Source organism: Lithobates pipiens, unplaced genomic scaffold (genome assembly GCF_037356315.1).
Source record: "Lithobates pipiens isolate NorthernLeopardFrog02 unplaced genomic scaffold, aLitPip1_a1.2 Scaffold_13, whole genome shotgun sequence".
Lineage (NCBI taxonomy): Eukaryota > Metazoa > Chordata > Amphibia > Anura > Ranidae > Lithobates > Lithobates pipiens.
Genome location: NW_027507718.1, coordinates 195,215,729 through 195,237,658, shown reverse-complemented (window position 1 = coordinate 195,237,658; position 21,930 = coordinate 195,215,729). Strand labels below are relative to the sequence as shown.

General features: G+C 44.5%; 1 protein-coding gene across 1 annotated transcript in view; it reads right to left on the bottom strand.

Moving 5' to 3' along the window:
• The window catches only part of LOC143974554 (growth-regulated alpha protein-like), a 187,974-nt gene that overhangs the window by 128,166 nt on the left and 37,878 nt on the right, over positions 1–21,930 (bottom strand). The window contains exon 2 of the mRNA XM_077476082.1: positions 4,183–4,318. Within this exon, the coding sequence (XP_077332208.1) occupies positions 4,183–4,318 (136 nt within the window). The remainder of the gene's footprint in view (positions 1–4,182; positions 4,319–21,930) is intronic.

Sequence of the window (21,930 nt, the reverse complement as noted above, 5' to 3'; positions counted from 1 at the left end):
CCCCCCATTGCTCTCCACTCACCCCTGCTCTTTGTGCCCCCCCCAGTGCTCTTCACCACCCCACACTCTTAGCCCCCCCAGTGCTCTCAGCCTACCGTGCTCTCTACCCCTGTTCTTGTTGGCCCCCCCAGTGCTCTCAAGTTCCCCCCAAGTGCTCTCCGCTCCCCACCCCTGTGATCTCCACTCCCCCTCACTCTTTGCCCCCACCCATGTGTTCTCCAACCCCGCCAGTACTCTTTGCTCCCCCTTTTCTCCAACTCCCACTCAGTGCTCTCCACTTCCCCAGGACCAGAGGGCAGGCTGACTGGGGCCAGAAAATGAGGACGGCTGAAGGTGCAGGTGGCCAGGGACCACTCCATCTCACAGCAGACAAATCCTCTGGAAGGAGCACCGTCCCCATCCAAAACGAGAACAGACCCTGCCTGCTGCTGGCCGTCATGGATATCCTGCTGGCATGCAAGGTACTGTACCGAGCATAAACAACACACCTTCCCACAGACAGGGACTGCAGACTGGGACATGGGGCACAGGAGGAGCTGCAATGATGTGCACAGTGAGACTGCATTCACGGCACAGTAAAGCTGCATTTGATGGACACAGTGAGGCTGAATTTGATGGACACAGTGAGGCTGCATTTGAAGGGCACAGTGAGGCTGCATTTGGTGGGCACAGTGAGGCTGCATTTGGTGGGCACAGTGAGGCTGCATTTGGTGGGCACAGTGAGGCTGCATTTGATGGGCACAGTGAGGCTGCATTTGGTTGGCACAGTGAGGCTGCATTGGTGGGCACAGTGAGGCTGAATTTGATGGGCACTGGTGAGGCTGCATTGAGCTCTTGCATCAAGTCTGCAGTCTCTGTCCATCTCCTGTAGCATGTCTGAAGTCTCTGAGGGAGTCTGGAGAGGAGTCAAAAGTGGGAGCACCGCCGGGATGGGGGTCATGGGAGAAGTCAGACTTGTGTGGACTGTGGATAGGAGACTATAGGATAAAACCTCCAAGCTGGAGCCGACTGACTGAGCCCTGCACAGTGCACCTGAGAGGAGGTCAGTGAAAGCACCGCCAGGCCAGTCGGGGGTCACTGATGTAAGGGGGGAGTGATTACGATAATGTAAGGGGCACTGACATAAAGGGTTTCCTCCTTATATTAGTAACCCACCCCCCTTACCTTAGAGTATTCTTTCTGAAGAAGGTGGTTCCCCCCCACGTTCTGAGTTTCTGGGGTCCCCCTTGATGATTGATCACTTACCACTATTAACTGGAATTTGAATATATATATATATATATATATATATATATATATATATATATATATATATATATATATATATATATATATATATATATATATATATAAGCCCTATGTGATTTCATATCTATATCTAATACTCTCTTCATCAAAGGTGCTTTAAAATGTATGGTTTTTCCCTTTCATGAACCAGAAAATAATGACGTTATGCTGTTGGGCTGGTATAATAATGCTGTTGGGCTGGTATAATAATGCTGTGAGGCTGGTATGAAATTTTTTCCAGGGCTGGTTTTTGAAAGCATGGGCGTCCGCAAGGTTACTCAGGTGGCTGCGTACCATGCCCATATAGCCTAGAGAAAGTACATCTTTTTACATTGCAATACATCTGTTGTTGCCATATTTTTATCTTGATGAAAACAGCCTATACAGTGACAGTATGAGATCAAAATATGGCCACAACAGATGTATTGCAATGTAAAAAGATGTACATTCTCTAGGCTATATGGGCATGGAACACAGTCAGAGTAACTTCCAATACAAAGTGAAGATGAATTATCTGTTATATAACACATATGTATTACCAGTGTAAAGATTTTCATGAGATTGTCGAAAAGGGGCGGAGCATGAGTGGCCTTGAAATGATGCCCCCCCTTGGAAAAAGTTCTGCGGACGCCCATGCGGGAAGGGTTTCATTTTTATATTATTTTCATACTGTATGCCCCCTGACTTGCTTTACTGCACCTCCAGATCAGACAGGCTAGATAAGGCTCTGGTACCATTAAGTCTGATCAAGTGATAACTGTCTGCAGTGGCGGCTGGTGCTCAAATTTTTAACTTTCGGCCCCTTCCTGCCCAGGACAATTTTTCAGCTTTCAGCACTGTAGCATTTTACATGACAATTGTGTGGTCATGCAAAACTGTACCTAATCTAAATTTTTATAATTTTCTTCCCACAAATAGAGCTTTCTTTTGGTGGTATTTGATCACCACTGGGGTTTTTGTTCTTTGCTAAACAAACTAAAAAAGGCCGCAATTAAAAAAAAAAAAAGTTTTTCTTTGTTTCTGTTATAAAATGTTGTTTTCTCCTTCACTGACAGGCACTGATGAGTTGGCACTGGTGAGTTGGCACGCGATTGCAGCTTATCCTGCTGGACGTCATATGACAGATGACACCCAGTAACGATAACGAAACCACCGCCAGGCCGTCATTCTGCTATAGGCCGGGTGGGAAGTGATTAAACAAATTTGTGCATAAGTTCTAAAAATAGGCCACGGTGGAAAAAAAACTGGCAGATTATGACGGAATGTTGGCGACAGAGGAAGCTGTGCACAAGGAAAAAAATTTGGATCTGTCCCCTGTACCCCGTGCTGCTGAGTGTAAACAAATATACTATTCTGACGCTGCACAAAATCAGTACATTCAGAAAATGCTGCAGCTCAGCTTAAAGGTTCAGTCCACCCAGAACTGGTATTACAGTGTTTAGTGGATGCTGGAGAGATAAATCACCCGCCAGTTTCTTCTTGTCTCAGGGGTGCTACTAGTTATATCTCAGATTTCCCAGATCTGATGTGCCCATTATGAGGGGTTCCCACCATCCCTCTGCTGAGTTCCCAGGTCTGTACACCGGCTGTGCCCATTATGGGGGGTTCCCACCATCCCCGCGCGGAGCTGCTAGGTCTGTACACTTGCTGTGCCCATGCACTGTGTGTATCTGCAGGAGGTCACATGTGCAAACTGATATAAACTGGAACCGTTTTCCTCCCCAAAAATGTGACTGAACGGACGATGCCCTTGAAAAAACTGGTAGACTCCAGCTGGGGTCCGCTTGCTCAGCAGGGGATCTGTCTGCTGATCCCCATGAGAAGGCCTGGCTCACAGTCTTAATTCATCCCAAATGTGTTCTATCATGGTCGGGACTGCAGGTCAATCGAGTTCTTCCACCCCAAACACGCTCATTCATGTCTTTATGGACCTTGATTTGTGCACTGGTCTAAATCATTTGGTGGAGGGTGGATTATGGAGTGGGGTTGTTTTCAGGTGTTGGGCTTGGCTTCTTAGTGCCAGTGAAGGGAACTCTTAGGCCGCGTACACACGCGGGGACTGTTCGCTCAACTTTGTCCGTCAAACAGTTTCAGCGGACAGTCCGCTCAAAATTAGCATGGACGGACTTGGCCACACACGACGAACGAACAGTCCGCTGAAACCGTGCGCGATGACGTGAACGGCACGTACGACGGGACTAGAAAACGACGTCCTATACACTGCAATGCAAACTTCGGCGTGTAAATCCTTTCTGAGCATGCGCGGAACTTAGTTTGACGAACAAGCCTACACACGAGGGGACTGTTCGCTGAAACAAAGTTTCAGCGGACAGGTTTTCGGAATTTCCGAAAAACTTTGTTCAGCAGACTGTCCGCTGAAACTGTCCGCTGAAAGCCCACACACGAGCGGACTGTCCGCCGAAACACTGTTCAGCGGACAAAGTTGAGCGAACAGTCCCCGCGTGTGTACGCGGCCTTAAGGCGTCAGCATCCCAAGACATTTTGGACAATTTCATGCTCCCCATTTTTGGGAACGGTTTGGATGTGGCCTCTTCCTGTTTCAACATGACTGCACACCAGTGCACAAAGCACTTTTCATTTTTTTATTAGTTAAAAAAGTTTCAAAAATCCAATAGATTTCGTTCCACTTCACAATTGTGTCCCACTTGTTGGTGATTCTTCACAAAAAATAAAAATTTTATATCTTTATGTTTGAAGCCTGAAATGTGGCAAAAGGTTGAAAAGTTCAAGGGGGCCGAATACTTTTGCAAGGCACTGTATTTTTTTTACCTACAGGTAAGCCTTATTATAGGCTTTCCTGTAGGTAAAATTCATAAAAATGACTATACATCCACTTTAAGCAATATAAAGAGCAGAATAAATAAGAATACCTACACAATTTCCATTTTTTGGCAATAGTATCTCTCCTCTATAATTTTCAAAATTTTAAACTTTTTAGGATGGATAAACTTGCTGGTTTCCTTCAGACACATGCATCTTCCCAGAAACTGGTTACTTTCCCATGGCATACCTAGGATGAAAAGAAAGTGATGTGCAATTATGTGATTATCCTTAGGAAATCAAATATCAAACAAAATAGAGGCTTAAATTATATATGATGAATTGGAGGTGGGTTTGAAATTCAGCTGAACTCACGCGGGGGGCAATTTGACAGATATTTGTGCTGGTTCATGCACAGATGTCTATTGAAATCGCCCCTGAAGTCACCAAAAGTAGTGCAGAAACCACTTTTGGGAATCGGAACGGCGCCGCAAAGTCAGCTTCGCACCCATTCAAATGGTGCCGTTGCCGGCAATAGGCTCTGATCTGGCATGCGATTTGACAAGTCAAATTGCATGTCAAATCAGCCCGATGTGAATGGTGCTTAGAACACGTATGTCAAATGATATCAGTTTTGAAGTCGGTTTGATTGTTCTAGGCCATTTAGTATTAAGGGGGGGCCAGGAAACAAGCATTATTTTTAGAAGGGGGCAAAAAGGCAGCCCTAATTTTATATCAGTATAGATTTCCTATAAAGTGCACCTGTCCACAGCCAGTATACAGCAAACATTTACAAATTTTAACAAGCAGCAAAAGAGCTTTAAAGCAAGCCATCCCTAACCTCTCTCTATCTGCATGTACAGTAAAATAGTTCATTTTCAAACAAAGTACTTTAAGCCTAGGTTCAGATTGACGTGGTTTGGCATGCAATTTGACATTTCAAATTGCATGCCAAATCGGCGGCTATTACCGGAAATGGCATCATCCGATTGGGGGCAACACCGCACTGATTCCCAAAAGTAGTTTCTGTACTACTTTTGGCAACTTCAGGGTGTGATTTCAATAGACATCTGTGCATGGACCCACACAGATGTCTCTGAAATTGCCCCTGAAGTATGAACTGACACGTGGGTATGAAATCGTACAAGTTCAACTAAATTCGCACAATTTCATTACCGCATGTCAGTTCCGACTTTGGGGGGGTGATTTAATTCTGTTGCGGGTTGCTGCACAGATGTCTATGGAAATCGCACCCCCAAGTTACCAAAAGTAGTACAGAAACTACATTTGAGAATCGGTGCGGTGACGCAATGCCATCAAATCGCATACCAAATCGCTCCAATGTGAACCCAGGCTCAATCTGGGTTTCAGTGATTTTGAACATCTTGTGCCGCGTACACACGACCGGACTTTGACAGCAAAGGTCCGACGGAAGGAATCCATCGGACAATTTGTGTGTGGGCTCCATCAGACCTTTGCTGTCCAAAAATCTGATGGACTTTAGTAATAGAACATGTTTCAACTTTTTCCACTGGAACTCCGCCGGACCCAGTTACTATGGAGAAATCCGCTTGTCTGTATGCTAGTCCGACGGACAAAAAAACGACGCTAGGGCAGCTATTGGCTACTGGCTATGAACTTCCTTATTCTAGTCCGGTCGTACGTCATCATGTTCGAATCCATCGGACTTTCGTGTGATTGTGTGTGGCCAAGTCCGTTCATCCACAAAGTCCGGTCGGAACTCCGCTGAAATTCCGTCGGGAAGACCGTCGGACCTAGTCTGCCGGAAAGTCCAGTTGTGTGTACGCGGCATTAGAAACACCTGCTGTATGTTTGCCTTTGAGGGCTGCAAGGCTGTCAAGATTCTACTTCTATAGAAAACCGGGGAAAGCATTTGCGGCTTCTGTGTCTCTGCTGCGAATATGTAAAGGGTTAGTTCAACTTTACCAAAAAACTGCCTATGCAGATAAAAAGAAAACTGTGCAGCTCTGACAAGTTGAATAATGCCCTTCTAAATGTGTATGCCATTTTTGTACCACCTGAAGCATGACTGGAATACGCCAAGGATGTTGATAGGACATTGCTAAGTGAGGCCTAGTTGTTACTGCTCGGGCAAAGTGTCAGTTAGAGGTTTGAGAAAATCATTTACTACTGACAAGGGTGCTTACAATGATTAGCTTTTATTTATTTATCTAAAACCTGTATCCCAAAAGGAAATGTTGCTGTGACTGCTTATAAAGTGTTAGCTGAAGTTTAACTTCCGTTTGTTAGTCAAGTCTATTTCAAATTTCTAGTCCAATACACTACCCTTTCCCAAGACTGATAATGCTGCTGCCCGAAGGGGCCTGATGTACTATTTCATCCAGAATGCAGACACCCTAAGAGAGGAAGTGTGTTTTTTATTGGTGAAACTAGATGAACCTGTGTCTTTTTTTTAACTATGTAACTATATTACTTGCTGGAACACCTGGTAAAAGTAAAGAGAAGAAATCTGAAAAAAGAAAACAAATGCAACCACCACATCCAAGGAGTGGTAAACTGCAATATATACATTTTTGTTTTAGGGTTTATTACTGCTGTAGCGCTACCTCCGAAGAAGCTGCTTGGTTATTTGGGTTCTCTGTTCTGCACCTCGACCCCAGGAATAACCTCAGCTCCTCTTACACACCTGGATGAATGAAAACTGTTGCAAGCACTTATAAGAACACTAATGTGGCTAGGTTTCATTTGTGGCAACCTTTATGCCGCGTACACACGAGCGGACTTTTCAACATCCAAAGTCCGACGGACTGATTCCGTCAGACTATTCGATCGTGTGTGGGCTGCAACGGACTTTTGATTCGCAAAAGTCTGACGGACTTTAGAAATGGAACATGCTTCAAATTTTTCCGACGGAACTCCGCCGGACCTGGTCCCTTCGAAAAATTTGCTCGTGTGTATGCTATTCCGACGGACTAAAACCAACGCTAGGGCAGCTATTGGCTACTGGCTATGAACTTCCTTATTCGAGTCCAGTCGTACGTCATCACGTTCGAATCCGTCGGAGTTTGGTGTGATTGTGTGTGGCCAAGTCCGCTCAGTCGAAAAGTCCGTCAGAACTCTGTCGGAACTCCGGCAGAACTCCGGCAGGACTCCTTCGGAAGTCTGTCGGACATAAGTCCTCTCGTGTGTACGGGGCTTTAGAACAGCCCTCCAAACTACTCGAAATGAGAGGAAACTCATTCTGTCCCCACTAACTAAGATGGACACACTGAGTTTCCCCTCATTTACATATAATGCAGAAGCTCAGCTTCTAGATCTTTAACCCTCTGTTAGGATGGACAGCGTTCAAATCTAGTTTATAACTGATAATGAGATCTGCAAGCACAGTACAGTAAATATAGTAAGCATTAAAGTGACACTAAACAATGTCCTTATTCTCCAAAAATAATCCATACAACCCCATACTCCATAGTTCCTAATCCATCTCTGGAGAAAGCAAGATAGAATGGCTATTTTCTTACATACAACAGGACAATGAAGAATGAACATATCCACCTTCTAGCAGGAAGTCAGATCACAACAGCAAAAAAGAAAATTGGAGAAGGCTGAGGATAATAGAAGGTTTGTTGAATTTAAAAATAGATATATAATTTAAAAACAAAGTTTTAAACCAGTATTTAACGTCACTTTAACTCCCTAGCTCCCTCTGAATAGTGGCGCCCCTCTCTAAAGCAAGATTTGGAGTTTTCAGGAAAGAGCAAGTAAAAGGTAAGCAGCAAATGTAAAATGTTTAGGTTATAAGTTATGCTATATGAATAAGAACATGTAACATATATAACATAGGTAGGGATGAGCTTCGTGTTTGAGTCGAACCCATGTTCAACTCGAACATCGTCTGTTCACCCCTTCAGTGAATTCCGAACGTTATAGGCCGTTCATGCCAAATTCGAGTGGCGCGTCATGGCCCATAATTCACTGCAGCATCGCAGTGCATTGCTGGCTGCTGATTGGCCAAGCATGCACTATGGCCCGCATGCTTTGGCCAATCACAGCGCAGAAAAAATGGAGAGCCATGGTTGACCAAAGCCAGGGTGGCTTTGGCCAATTATGTCTCAGGGGGTTTAGTACATGCCCCACACTATATAAGGCCGCTTGTGTGGCGGCCTTGTGTAGTGTGTTGCAGTGGCAGAGAGTTATAGACAGACAGTGTCATTTGATTTAAGTTAGGTAGAATAGGCAGGCGAGTCAGTTAGCTTCAGTTACTTGTTTAGACCAGTGGTCATCAACCCTGTCCTCAGGGCCCACTAACAGGCCAGGTTTGCAAGATAACTGAAATACATCACAGGTGATATCATTTGCTGATCAGTGATTGCAGTATTCTAGTCTGCATCTTCCCAAAGGTAATACATAAAACCTGGCCTGTTAGTGGGCCCTGAGGACAGGGTTGATGACCACTGGTTTAGACAATATATATGCATCCCAGGTGTGTTGTGTATATATATTTATACACTGTATTCAGTTTAGTTAGATCCGTTTCTGTTAATCTCTTCATAATATACTGACAGGCAGGGAGCTGCACTATTTTCACTTAGCCCTTCTACACACGGTCAGAGATTCCGATGGAATGTTTCCGATCGGAGTGTTTTGTCGGATATTCCGACTGTGTGTGGTCTGCATCGGACTGTTTCCGTCGCATACTGCGACGGACCAACTTTTCCAACTTGCCGGTAAAATTTTCCGTCAAAATGCTCCGATCGGACATACTCCGATCATGTGTAGCCTACTTCGACGGACAAGGTGCCACGTATGCTCACAATCAAATTCGGACACGGAAGCGCTCGCTCAGGTAAAACTACTGCTCGTAATCGATGTAGCACATTCATCACGCTGCAATGTTAAAAATTCTTTCATGAAGCGCATTCTCTTGTTCTTTACAATGCTGCAAGAAGGAACTTCTTTTGATGCTCATAGTCACACACACTTCTCCCGAACATATTTCCTGACTCTTTTTTACTCATTTCGGCAATACAATTTTTTAAATTGTCACATCTACACATTTTGTGTTTTGTTTTTTTCATAAACATCTCCTTTTTTGACAGTTTGCTCATCTTTGCATTTTTTGGGGTGTGTTTTGTGTGTCAACTTACCACAACAACATTATTATCTTTTTTGTATTTTCTTTTTAAATCTACAGGAGGTTGTTTAGTGTCGGTGCCCCTTGTTATTCATTTCACTTTGTATTTTTGAAATGTACCTGTCTGCTCACAAATAAACTGTCCTTTTGGAAGTAAAACACATAGGCAAGTATTCAAACAAAAAAACCTTTATTTAGGTCTCAAACAACTAAAAAGAGGAAGGCAGCGCTGGATAAACTTGTCAATTTGGCGAAGCAGTTGGCCCCCAGGGCAGACATGAACTAATTAGAAAAAGAAAAATTGGTGGCCTGAGGGGTACATATCTCAGGGAGAGCAGTCTGGTCCAGAAGTCCTAGAGATCAGGAAAAGCAGAGGCCATCTATGTCCCCAGGATGTGGTTCTTCAAGAGGCTGCATCTTCTGTCAGACCAGACTGAACCCAGGCCATCACTCTCTCGTCTTTCTTAGGCACTTCTCGCCAGGCATCCTTTGAGGCTGTGGCTGGGCTCCTGTAGTTGTGGCAGGAGGAGGAGAAGGAGGGCGATGGTTGACCTCCTGGCTGCCACTTGCCACAGCCTCCGCCAGGCTGAGGTCTTCCTGTGTATGAAAATGGGACATAGTTTTAGTTTTTTGCTCATCAATCACACAATTTTTAGCTCATGACTGTTGCAAATTGAATGTTACCAAATAGAACAGACTATCATTCTGAGCCCAGCACTTTTCATTCTTGTCCCAATCATTTTTGGTCACTACTGTCTATTGATATGTAAACCACTTTGTTAAATCACAACTTACTGATCAATAATAACATCTAGTTAACATCATTAAATGTTCGACAAGAAATATGGTCAACAATGCAATACCTGTCTCAAGCTGGGCCCCACCACATGTTGTTGCCTGGAAGGCCCATGTTGGACATTGGAAGCCTCAGCTGGGGGTGAAGGAAGCCTTGAAGGAAGACGGTCGAGTGGTGGCGTGGGTTCCCCCTGGTCTACCAGAAAATGCAGCCTCTCGAAGTACAACATCCTGGGGTAATAAATGGCATCTGGATCTCCTTATCTCAGGGACTCCAGATGCTTCTTTCTCTCCCTGAGATATGTAATCTTCATGGCACCAATTTTCAACTTCACATAGGCCATGTCTGCCGTGGGGACCATGATCTGTACCAAAGAAAGAAGTTTCTCCAGCGCTGCCTTCCTCTTTCTTCGGTCATGATAGAACGGGTTGTTGATCTGCCACAGGCAGGCCAGCTCCCTGTACACTTCAAGGAATAGCCCCATAAAATTGGCGTTTTTGAAGGGATCCATCTTGTCTGCAAGACACAACACAAGACAAACCCTAAAATACTAATAATGCCATGATAAACCCTCCTAATCTTGTCCCAACATAGGCCTAGATAGAAGCAGTCTAGTCTAGTTATGTACCAAGTTCAAAATTTTACCTTTGTTTGCACGATCGTAGCGTCAGCTCCTCACTCTGTTCACAGATCGTACGGACGACACACGCGTGTTGCGTTTTATATACAGTGCGCATGCGTGAAAAACTCCGCCCGCCCCTGACATTCTTTCTAGACTATTCCCCGCCCCTTCGCTTTCAGCGCAGTGGGGAGAGCACATGGCGGAGAGAACACAGGTGCGCAATCAGAGTTCCACTAGCGAGGAGGAGGGCGAGGAAAGCCCAGAGCCTGAAACGTCCCGATCCAGGAAGAGAAGATTTAAGGCCTCAAATACGTCTTTTGTAGAGATGTTGGAGATGGTGGACATATTGAACAGGACCAACTATGATGGGAAGTATGGGCATTACCCAAACCCAAATATGAGAAAGACCAAGATCTTGACTAAAGTTGTGAAGAGTCTTCAGAAGAATTTTGGGGTATGCCGATCCAAGGATCAACTGAGAAAACGCTGGTCAGACCTGAAACTGAGGGAGCACGACCAGTACAGAAGGATCAAGCGTGTTCTTCAAAAAAGTAAGTAGTTGTCGTGTGTTCATATGATTATTCTTGCTTGCATACTGTTCCATGTGCTTTGATTTCATGTTGTACAGTTTAAAATGGCCACTTTCAAGTTCATGGTTTCATTCGTTCGTAAGAAACATCGTTCTGCAGGTAAGTATTCCAGCTTAACAAAGTGTCCACTATAATGTTCTCACCTTTGAACTCGGCCAAAAAACACAATTGTACAACACTTCCAAGCAATATTTCATATTTCAATTTCTGCCCTCTGTGTGTTAATTATTCCTTTTTTACATTCTCATAGGGGAGAGAAGACTCGGGAAGTCTGAGGACACCAGGGACCCCACACCTTTCCAAAGAAGGCAAAATTCCAACACCAGAAGCAGAGGAGCAGGAGGACGAGGAAGGAGAGATCGTTGAAGTTGGACAAATTGTCACCACAACAGGTGAGTGTTGGAGAACACAGCTTCCGGTAAGCTCGTCAATTTATGTCGTCATATTTATAATACATGGTGTGTTTTTTTGCTTTGTTTTGTAGGTGATGTGGAAGAAGAATCACATTTTACCAGTGAAAGTGCCCAGATCCTGATTGGGGAGATAATGGGGTGCAATCAGGATTTAGAAAATATACAGCAAAACATCAATGATGTTAAAAATAAAATAAAGAACATCATTGATGTTTTGGGGAGAGTGAGAAACACCCCAAACTAGCTAGGGTTTTATTTTTTTGCTTTTAAACAACAACTTTTTTCTTTTTAAAAAATCCAAATTTGGAAGATGCACACAGTGTGTCAACATGCGCTATCTCCTATCATGGGGGATCAATGTACGTGTTTTGTAGAAAGTGGCTGAGATGAAGGGGTTGCAGCCCCAAAACATGTACATTGAGCCCCCATGATGGGAGACAGCACATGTTGACACACTGTGTGCATCTTCCAAATATGGCTTTGCCAGGGGTGACACCCCATGTGATGAAGGCAATATCAGCCCAGTTTGTACATACTCATGTCTGATATTGTCTTCACTTTTCAAAGTTGAACTTTGTAAGTTCCTGTGTTCTGTATGTTACGCTTTGATACATGCCTGTTTACACAAAAACACCAAGTTACCCAAACATTACCTTAAATAATGTTTTTGATACACCCAATATGTTGGTTTGTTGTAAAACCCTTTTCTAAACGCACATGTGAATGTGCTTTGATTAAAAAGTGAAATTATCAACAATGTGTGGCTTCCTTTTTCAATGCGCAAAAGCAGTATTTGGAGTAAAATTGTTGTTTTCGGTGACAATGGGTGTTATTTACTAAAGGCAACTCCACTTTGCACTCCAAGTGCAGTTTCAGGTGCGCTTTTGCAGTGCACTTGTAGTGCATAGTGGATGTGCCTTTAGTAAATAACACCCACAGTGATGTGTTAATTTTCACAATCATGCCATTTTCCTGAGCCCACATATTTCTGTCATGGTGCTGAAAATGAGCAAGATTTTGGTCAGTAATGCACTACATACATTAGTTAACAAAAACAAGGTGTGTGTGTAGCAGACCCACAACATAATAAGATTATCTGAAGAAGAGACTGTCCCCTCATCTCGCTCTGAACTTGGGTTTGCACTGTTGTAGAAAAAGGCACAACAACAAAAAACAAAAATGTACCTAGGAGACACCTAAAACCAAGCCAAGCAGTAAATGAAAACAAAGATTAGTGGAGTTTCAAAGGAAAATTTATTAAAAAAATGCCGCTCAGACATTGTCTGGCATATCAATGGCCCCCCTACCCACAAAGTACTCCATGTATTGTGTTCGGACCTCATGAGAACCTCGGTTCTCATTTTCAAGCAAGTCTGCATCTTGGACAACTGAGACCGCATAGTTTGCAGAATGTCTTTTTAGGAAATTGTGCAGAACACAGCAGGCCAGCACAATGTGATTTATTCTGGCAGTCATGTTCCCCCAGCTGCTGCATACTGCCAGGTTTGCTCCAGTGATGAGGAGGGAGGGGATGATGAGGTCACTGACTCCACATGGGTGCCCGATAGGAGAGAGGAGGAGGAGGAGGCACATTTCCAACGAGGCAGGATGCCCTCCAGGGACCAGCTTAAGGGCAGCACACCGACTGCATCACACCGCAGAGCTCTATATGTGCAGGGTGCTGCTGTCTCTGTGCGTTATTCCAAAAGTTCTTTGGTGTGGGCCTTGGGCACCACATGCTTGACCAGACATATGTTGACCTGCCATGCAGTTCATTGGCAAGTGTACCTAAAAGACCCACACCAAGGAACAAAGCGGACCTCTCCTTGCCCCTCATCAGCTGGGATCTCCAACTCCTTTATACCTTCAGTCCTCTCTGAAACCTGTACTGAGAGGAATGAAGGTGTAGAAATAGGTGTGTCACAGCCAAGTACTTGCGGGCAATCTGCTATCCGTACACCGACGGCAGATTGTGCCAGCCAAAATTCCCTGCCCCAGCTGCTGCACCACTGAAAGAGGTTCATGCCCAGCTATCCACATGCCCAGGGGTTGAATGCTAGCTTGGCTAAATTGCTAGCACTTCAACTGTTGCTTTTTCAGTTGGTCGACTCTGCCCCCTTCCGTGAGTTTGTGGAACGTGCGGTTCCTCAGTGGCAGGTTCCCAAACGCCACTTTTTCTCATGGAAGGTGATTCCGGCTCTCTACCAGCATGTGGAAGGCAATGTCTTGGCCTCGCTGGACAGGGCGGTCAGCAGTAAGGCGCATATTACCACTGACTCATGGTCCAGCAGACATGGACTGGGACGTTACCTATCTTTCACAGTGCATTGGGTGACTCTGCTGGCAGCTGGGAAGGATGCAGGACAAGGTGCAGTAATGTTGGAGGTTGTTCCACCACCACACCTCCAAAATGATATTACTGGTGATTCTGACACACCTCTCTCCTCCACCCCCTCCTCTTCTACCTCTATGGCCTCTTCCTGTGCTTTGTCCTTGGAACCAGAGGTGCTCCATGGGCATTCCAGGGGCTACGCAAGTACGCAGGCAAAAAGATGCCATGCGGTTCTTGCGCTGGTGTGCTAGGGGGACAGGAGCCACACCGGGACAGAGATTCTGTCAGCTCTGCAGGTTGCAGTCTGAGAGGTGGTTGAGGCCACGCCAGCTTAAGCCAGGAATGGTGGTTTGTGACAATGGCCAACCTCCTCTCTCCGCCCTCTGACAGGGTAAACTGACCCATGTGCCCTGTTTGGCTCACGTCCTTAACTTGGTGGTGCAGTGGTGCTTGGGCAGGTACCCAGGCTTACAGGATGTCCTGAGGCAGGCCAGGAAAGTCTGGCTGACCTCCAAAAAGGAATTTAACCTGCCCAAGAACCGCCTAATCTGTGACATGCCCACCAGGTGGAACTCAACATTGGCCATGCTGCAGCGGCTGCACATACAGCAGAGGGCCATCAATGAGTACCTGTGCAACTAGGACACCAGGACATGGTCAGGGGAGCTTGGTTTTTTCCCCACGCCAGTGGGCCATGATCAGGGGTGCATGCAATGTCCTGTCACCATTTGAGGAGGCCACGAGGATGGTGAGCAGTTACAGTGCATGCATCAGTGACACTGTCCCTCTTGTCCACCTGTTGGAGTACAATGGACAGGGCACTTGAGGCAGAACTGAGGCAGGAAGAGGAGGACTTCCTTACCTCTCAAGGCCCCCTTTATCCAGACAGTGTTCCTGCTGGCCTGCCGATCACACAGGAAGAGGACGTGGAGGACAAGGAGGAGGAGGATTGTATCAGCATGGAGGTGAAGCCTAGCACTCAGCATCAGCAGCAGTCTTTAAGGGATCATTTACAGTCCCAAGAAACCCATGGAGTTGCATGGCCTCCCTGATCCTGAAAAGCCTGTGGAAAGATCCTCGTATTCATCAGATCAAGGAGAGGGAACATTACTGTCTAGCAACCCTCCTTGATCCATGTTACAAGGGTAAGGTTGCGGACCTTATCTTGCCATTGCAGAGGGAGCAGAGGATGAAACGTCTTCGGGAGACCTTGCAGAAAGGGCTTTGCAATGCATTCCCAGAGACTGGGAAGCTAGAAATTCCTGGTCCTGGACAACGTGTTGCTGAGGCTTTGGTCAATCACAGAAGGAGCGTTGGAGAAGGTGGCCATCTGACTGATGTGTTCAGACAATTTTTTAGTCCGCAGCCCCAAGGTATGATTGGTTCCAGCAACCATCGCCAGTGTCTGATTTACATGGTGCAGGAATACCTAGGGGCAAAATCAGACTTGGACACCTTTCCCACCGAAAATCCTCTGGGTTACTGGGTCTTGAGGATGGATCACTGGCCAGAGCTTACACCAGGGCCAGATTAAGAACATCATGGGCCTGGTGCTGAGGATTTTGGTGGGGCCTTTTATAAACAACAAATAAATAAAAATGCAAACTATTTTTTGTTATAACAAATTCAATTAAAGAGAGAGAGGGAGAATGAAAGAGAGAGAGAAAGGGGATGAAAGAGGTGTGAGGGGTAAGGGAGGGAGGATGAGAGAGAAAGGGGGGGGGGGCTGAGAGAAAGAGGATGCACATGAGCATGTGTGGAAATGACATCAACGCAGCTTGGCTAAGGCAAGTGACCGAACCCAGGCACAGAACCCATATGGAAGACTGGGTGAAGATGGAAGTGCCCAGGCCCCGTCGGATTGATCACAGCACAGCACTGGAGGGCTCAGTCTGACAATTTAAGTGTACCCCAATGTGCTAATATGCTCTGCATACTTGTACATTATGGCATAACCTACCCCAGGGCCTTTTAAAAAGTAGTAATGTTAAAAAAGTTTACTACCACTTTAATATCACAGGAGCCTCTCATGGGGCCCCCTATTGACCCTGTAGCCCTTGGGCAGTGCCTAAGTGCATAGTTGTCATCATTTCAAAAATATTTTCAAGGACCCTTTTTTTATTTTTTTACAAGTGCTATATTTATAGTAGCTGACATCCCCTATGTTCCTCTATACATCACAATAGTAATTACAAAATTAAATAAGTACTAATAATGGGGCAGAACAAATATGAGGACTATGAGATTCCCTTTAGTTGAACTGACAAAAGTGTGCCCATTCTAGAGCTGGCAACATTGAGGATATTCAGTATAATTTTAAAGAACAGTGGATAAGAGGCATAGGGGAGGAGTATGGATGGTATAAAAGTGGGAAGAATATGCAGGTGAGGGAGAGGAATGTGGAGGGTCTAACAGTGGCCACTATGTACAAGAGAGGAATGCAGAGGGTATGGCGGGTATGGCAGAAGGCACTATGTACAGGAGAGGAGTGTGAAGGGTATGACAGTGGGCAGTATGCACAGCAGAGGAGTGTAGAGGGTATGACATTGGGCACTATGTATAAGAGAAGAGTGTGGAGGGTATGACAGTGAGCAATATGTACAGGAGTGTGGAGGGTATGGCAGTGGGCACTATGTACAGGAGAGAAGTGTGGAGGGTAGGACAGTAAGCAGTAATTATAGGAGAGGAGTGCGGAGGGAGGGTATGATGGTGGGCACTATGTATAGGAGAGGAGTATGAAGGGTATGACAGTGAGTAGTATGTACAGGAGAGGAGTGTGGAGGGTATGACAGTGGGCACTATGTATACTAGAGAAGTGTGGAGGGTATGACAGTGGGCACTATGTATAGGAGAGAAGTGTGGAGGGTATGACAGTGGGTACTATGTATAGGAGAGGAGTATGGATGGTATGACAGTGAGTACTATGTATAGGAGAGGAGTGTGGAGGGTATGACAGTGGGCACTATGTATAGGAGAGAAGTGTTGGAGGTATGACAGTGGGCACTATGTATAGGAGAGGAGTGTGGAGGGTATGATAGTGAGTAGTATGTACAGGAGAGGAGTGTGGAGGGTATGACAGTGGGCACTATGTATAGGAGAGAAGTGTTGAAGGTATGACAGTGGGCACTATGTATAGGAGAGAAGTGTTGGAGGTATGACAGTGGGCACTATGTATAGGAGAGGAGTGTGGAGGGTATGATAGTGAGTAGTATGTACAGGAGAGGAGTGTGGAGGGTATGACAGTGGGCACTATGTATAGGAGAGGGGTGTGGAGAGTATGACAGTGGGCACTATGTACAGGAGAGAAGTGTATGACAGCGGGCACTATGTACAGGAGAGGAGTGTGTAGGATATGACAGCGGGCGTTATGAATAGTGAATAGGAGAGAAGTGTGGAGGGTATGACAGTGAGCAGTATGTACAGGAGAGAAGTGTGGAGAGTATGACAGTGGGCACTATGTATAGGAGAGAAGTGTAGAGAGTATGACAGTGGGCACTATGTATAAGAGAGGAGGATGAAGTAATCTGGGAAGGAAAAATGTAAAGGTAAAAAAAAAAAATGTAAAGGTTTGTGGAACGATGTTTAGGGACTGCCTAGTGGTTAAGCGGGCCATACATGGACTGAAATTACACCAATTAAGCAGAGACCAGCCATAGATCTATGTATGGGCTAGCTGATTTTACACAAGTCAACCTATTAACCGACTTGATTACAACCAGCCTGTCAGGTTTTCCCCAAAACAATCAGTGCTGCCAGCTATAGTTAGCAACACTAATCATTGTATTCACTGGCAGAACACAATAACACTGTGGGAGTGATTGCCCCATTCACAGGTCAGCAGTTGAGAGGGGGTTTGTGGACAGACTGGGGAGAGATACTAGTCAGTCCCTGGGTAGGCACTGGTTAGTATCAGAGCCAGATACACACAGGTTACATACGCCACGATCGTTAGATCGAGAGCAATAATTCTAGCACTAGACCTCCTCTGTAACTCTAAACATGTAACCTGTAAAAAAAAAATGTAAAGCTTAGTACACAACAAAAAATCGTGCTAATTTTTTTTTAAGAATGAAACAGTTTCTTTTCAATAAAAACATTTGAAAAATTGCTGCGCAAATATTGTGTAACATAAAAAGTTGCAAAGACCACCATTTTTTCCATAGGGTGTCTGCTAAAACAATATATAATGCTTGAGGGTTCTGAGTAATTTTCTAGCATAAAAAAAATGATGATTTTTACATGTAGGAGAGAAGTCTCAGAAAGGGCCTGGGTGGCAAGGGGTTAATTATCATAAGTAATATACAAATAATTATTATAAGCACTAAGTTCATCCTCTCAGTCTGCTGCAGAGTGTTCCGGCTTGTATTTAAACTGGCCGCTCTGTATGTAGCTTCTGACAGGCTGCGCAAGCAGCCCTGTATCTCCGGAACCATAGATGATAGCAGCCCCATATTTCAACCAGTGCTGGAGTGGGTCTTTAGCTATCCACCCCCAAATGTGGGGTCTCTGTGACTCCTGATCACTGAGCTACATTTCTTGAAGTCGATCTTTTTTTTTTTTTTTTTTTTTTTTTTTTTGGGCAAATGGGCCTATCTTGAGAAAGGGGCCTGGAGCTGCAGCTCCAATAGCCCCTATGTTAATCCGGCCCTGGCTTACACAGTATGCAATCGAGCTACTGGCCTGTCCTGCATCCAGCATTCTTTCGGAACGCACATTCAGTGCTGCTGGAGGCTTTGTAACCGATCACAGGGTGCGCCTGTCCACTGACTCAGTTGATCGACTGACCTTCATAAAAATGAATCAGTCTTGGATCACCACCAGCTACCAAGCACCTGATGTTGATGTAACTGAATAATTTTTTTTGAAATGTCAGATCCCTTCAAGACTGCCTATGCTGATGCTGAGTGACTATTCTGTTATGCTGAGTTACTATCCTCTTCCTCCTCAGTGATCATGCTGATAGCTTGTAAAAACATTTTTGGTTCTGGGTGCCGCCACCAGTGGCTAAGGCCCAATTTTCCAGCCCCTGTTTAACAGGGGCATGTATTTACAATTTTTGATGCAATACTTTGCAGCAGGGCTCATTCCTGTGCTCCAACTAGAGTTTCTGTGAGGTGTTGCAGTGTTGTGGCACCAGTGCCTAAGGCCCAATTTTTCTGCCCCTGTTCAACAGGGACATGTAATTACAATTCTTGATCTAATATTTCACAGCAGGGACCATTCCTGTGCCCACCAAGAGTAACTGTGAGGGCTTACAGTGCTGTGGCAACACCACCACCACCACCAAAGGCCCAATTTTTATGCCCCTGTTCAACAGGTGTATGTAATTACAATTCTTGATATAATATTTCACAGCAGGTCCTATTCGAGCACCCACCAAGAGTAACTGTGAGGGCTTACAGTGTTGTGGCAACACCAACACCTTAGGCCCAAGTGTCTCTCTCTCCACTGATGCTTTATTACCAATCCTTGTTTCACTAAAAACCCAAATTTTTCAAAAAACATTTGTCATTGGGACAGAAAGTGAGGTGAAATCTTCTGAAGAGGTGCACAGACAGCAAAAAAAATATTAAAGGGGTGATAACCCTTCCCTATGTTTTCCAAAAAGCTTAAAAATAGATTTTTTGACTGGAGCTACACTTTAAAAAGTACCAGTTCAAAATTACAAGCAGAGTCTACTTAACAACAAACCTACAGTCCCTGTCTTGTTTACACCGCCTGTATACTGCTATCCCCAAAGGGCCTGGTAATGGACTGGGGGGGGGGGGGGGGTTTACACATACCGTTTGTCTAACTGATTTTAATCCATATTGCTGGGACCAGGCATTACATTAAAGCCACAAGCAGTTTTAAATTACTTTTATTGCTTTAACCACTTGCTTACTGGGCACTTAAACACCCTTCCTGCCCAGACCAATTTTCAGCTTTCAAACTTTGAATGACAATTACTCAGTCATGCAACACTGTACCCAAATGAATTTTTTGTCCTTTTTTCCCACAAATAGAGCTTTCTTTTGGTGGTATTTGATCACCTCTGGGGTTTTTATTTTTTGCGCTATAAATGAAAAAAGACCGAAAATTTTGAAAAAAAACGCATATTTCTTTGTTTCTGTGACAGAATTATGCAAATTATTAATTTTTCTTCATAAATTTTGGCCACAATTTATACTGCTACATATCTTTGGTAAAAATAACCCAAATTAGTGGATATTATTTGGTCTTTGTGAAAGTTAGAGAGTCTACAAGCTGTGGTGCGAATCGCACAAAATTGATCACGTCTGATGTACTGGTGGACTATCTCGCTTCTTGTGACCTGAACAAGACAGGAAAGTACAAATACCCCCCAAATGACCCCTTTTTGGAAAGTAGACATTCCAAGGTATTTAGTAAGAGGCATGGTGAGCTTTTTGATGTTGTCATTTTTTTCCCACAATTCTTTGCAAAATTAAGATTTTTCATTTTTTTTCTCCACAAAATTGTCATTGTAATAGGTTATTTCTCTCACGTGGCATGTGTATACCACAAATGACACCCCCAAAAAAATTCTGCTACTCCTCCTGAGTATTACAATACCACATTTTCAGGTTTGCCTGACATCGCATTCATCTTTATGTCGCCTCAGTTCCCATGGAGGGAACTTGTCCCTGGTCTGCTCAGCATCCACCGCCATGCACTGCACTTGCCGTCCTGACCGGTGAGCTTGCTTGGCTTAAACCATATATATACACAACTATGAAATTTCCACTAATACAAGTATTATATTATTTATACATTTTTTATCTCATAGGAATTTTGTGGTAGCATCAGCTCCTGATGAGTGGGAAGTTACCCACGAAACGCGTCGAGCTTTTGATTTTGATGTTCCAGCTATATTTTTTACGGAATTATATTCATTTTATTATAGATTGTATACTTAACCAAACAATAACTGTTTTTAGTGGATGCATATCTACCATGTGAGCATACTTGTCAATGCCGGGCTGGCAGTCTTGGGCAATACCATGCCACTTCATTCATTTATTATTTTTTGTATTTATTATTGTGAAACATTGTGATGTGGATACTATACATTGTGTTTTTATTACATTTATGCTGATATATATTATGAATATGTTTTATGTCTAAAATTTATGGTCTTCCACTGAACAAACAATTAATAAACATCTAAATATGGTCAAAACTCACCTCCACTATCCAGGTGCTTCAATTAAAGTCCCAAAACTCCCTGTCTACTTGAATTTAATTACGGGATGGAGGCACATATCCATGCTTCATGTAAAGTCCCAAAAAACCCCCCTCTACTCCACTGACAATACCACATGTGTGGGACTTTTTCACAGCCTGGCCACATAGAGAGGCCCAACATACAGGTAGCGCCATCATGTGTTCTAGGAACATAAATTACACCTCTAACTTGTTGACTATTTATTACGCTTTTAAAGCACCAGGACAATGACACGTGACACTGATGACAGATGGCACAGATACGTGGCAATGATGACACTTATACGTGGCACTGATGACACGTGGCACTGATGACAGATGGCACTAATATGTGGCACTGATGACAGATGGCACTAATATGTGGCACTGATGACACGTGGCACTTATACGTGGCACTGATGACACGTGGCACTAATACGTGGCACTGAAGACACGTGGCACTAATACGTGGCACTGATGACAGATGGCACTAATACGTGGCACTAATACGTGCCACCGATGACAGATGGCACTAATACATGGCACCGATGACGTGTGACACTGATGACAGATGGCACTGATAAGTGGCATTGATGACACGTGACACTGACAACAGATGGCACGTGACACTGACAGGTGGCACTGATGACAAATGACACTGATACGTGGCACTGATGACAGATGGCACTAATACGTGGCACTGATGACAGATGGCACTATGTGGCACTGATGACACATGGCACTGATGACAGATGGCACTTATACGTGGCACTGATAAAAGATGGCATTG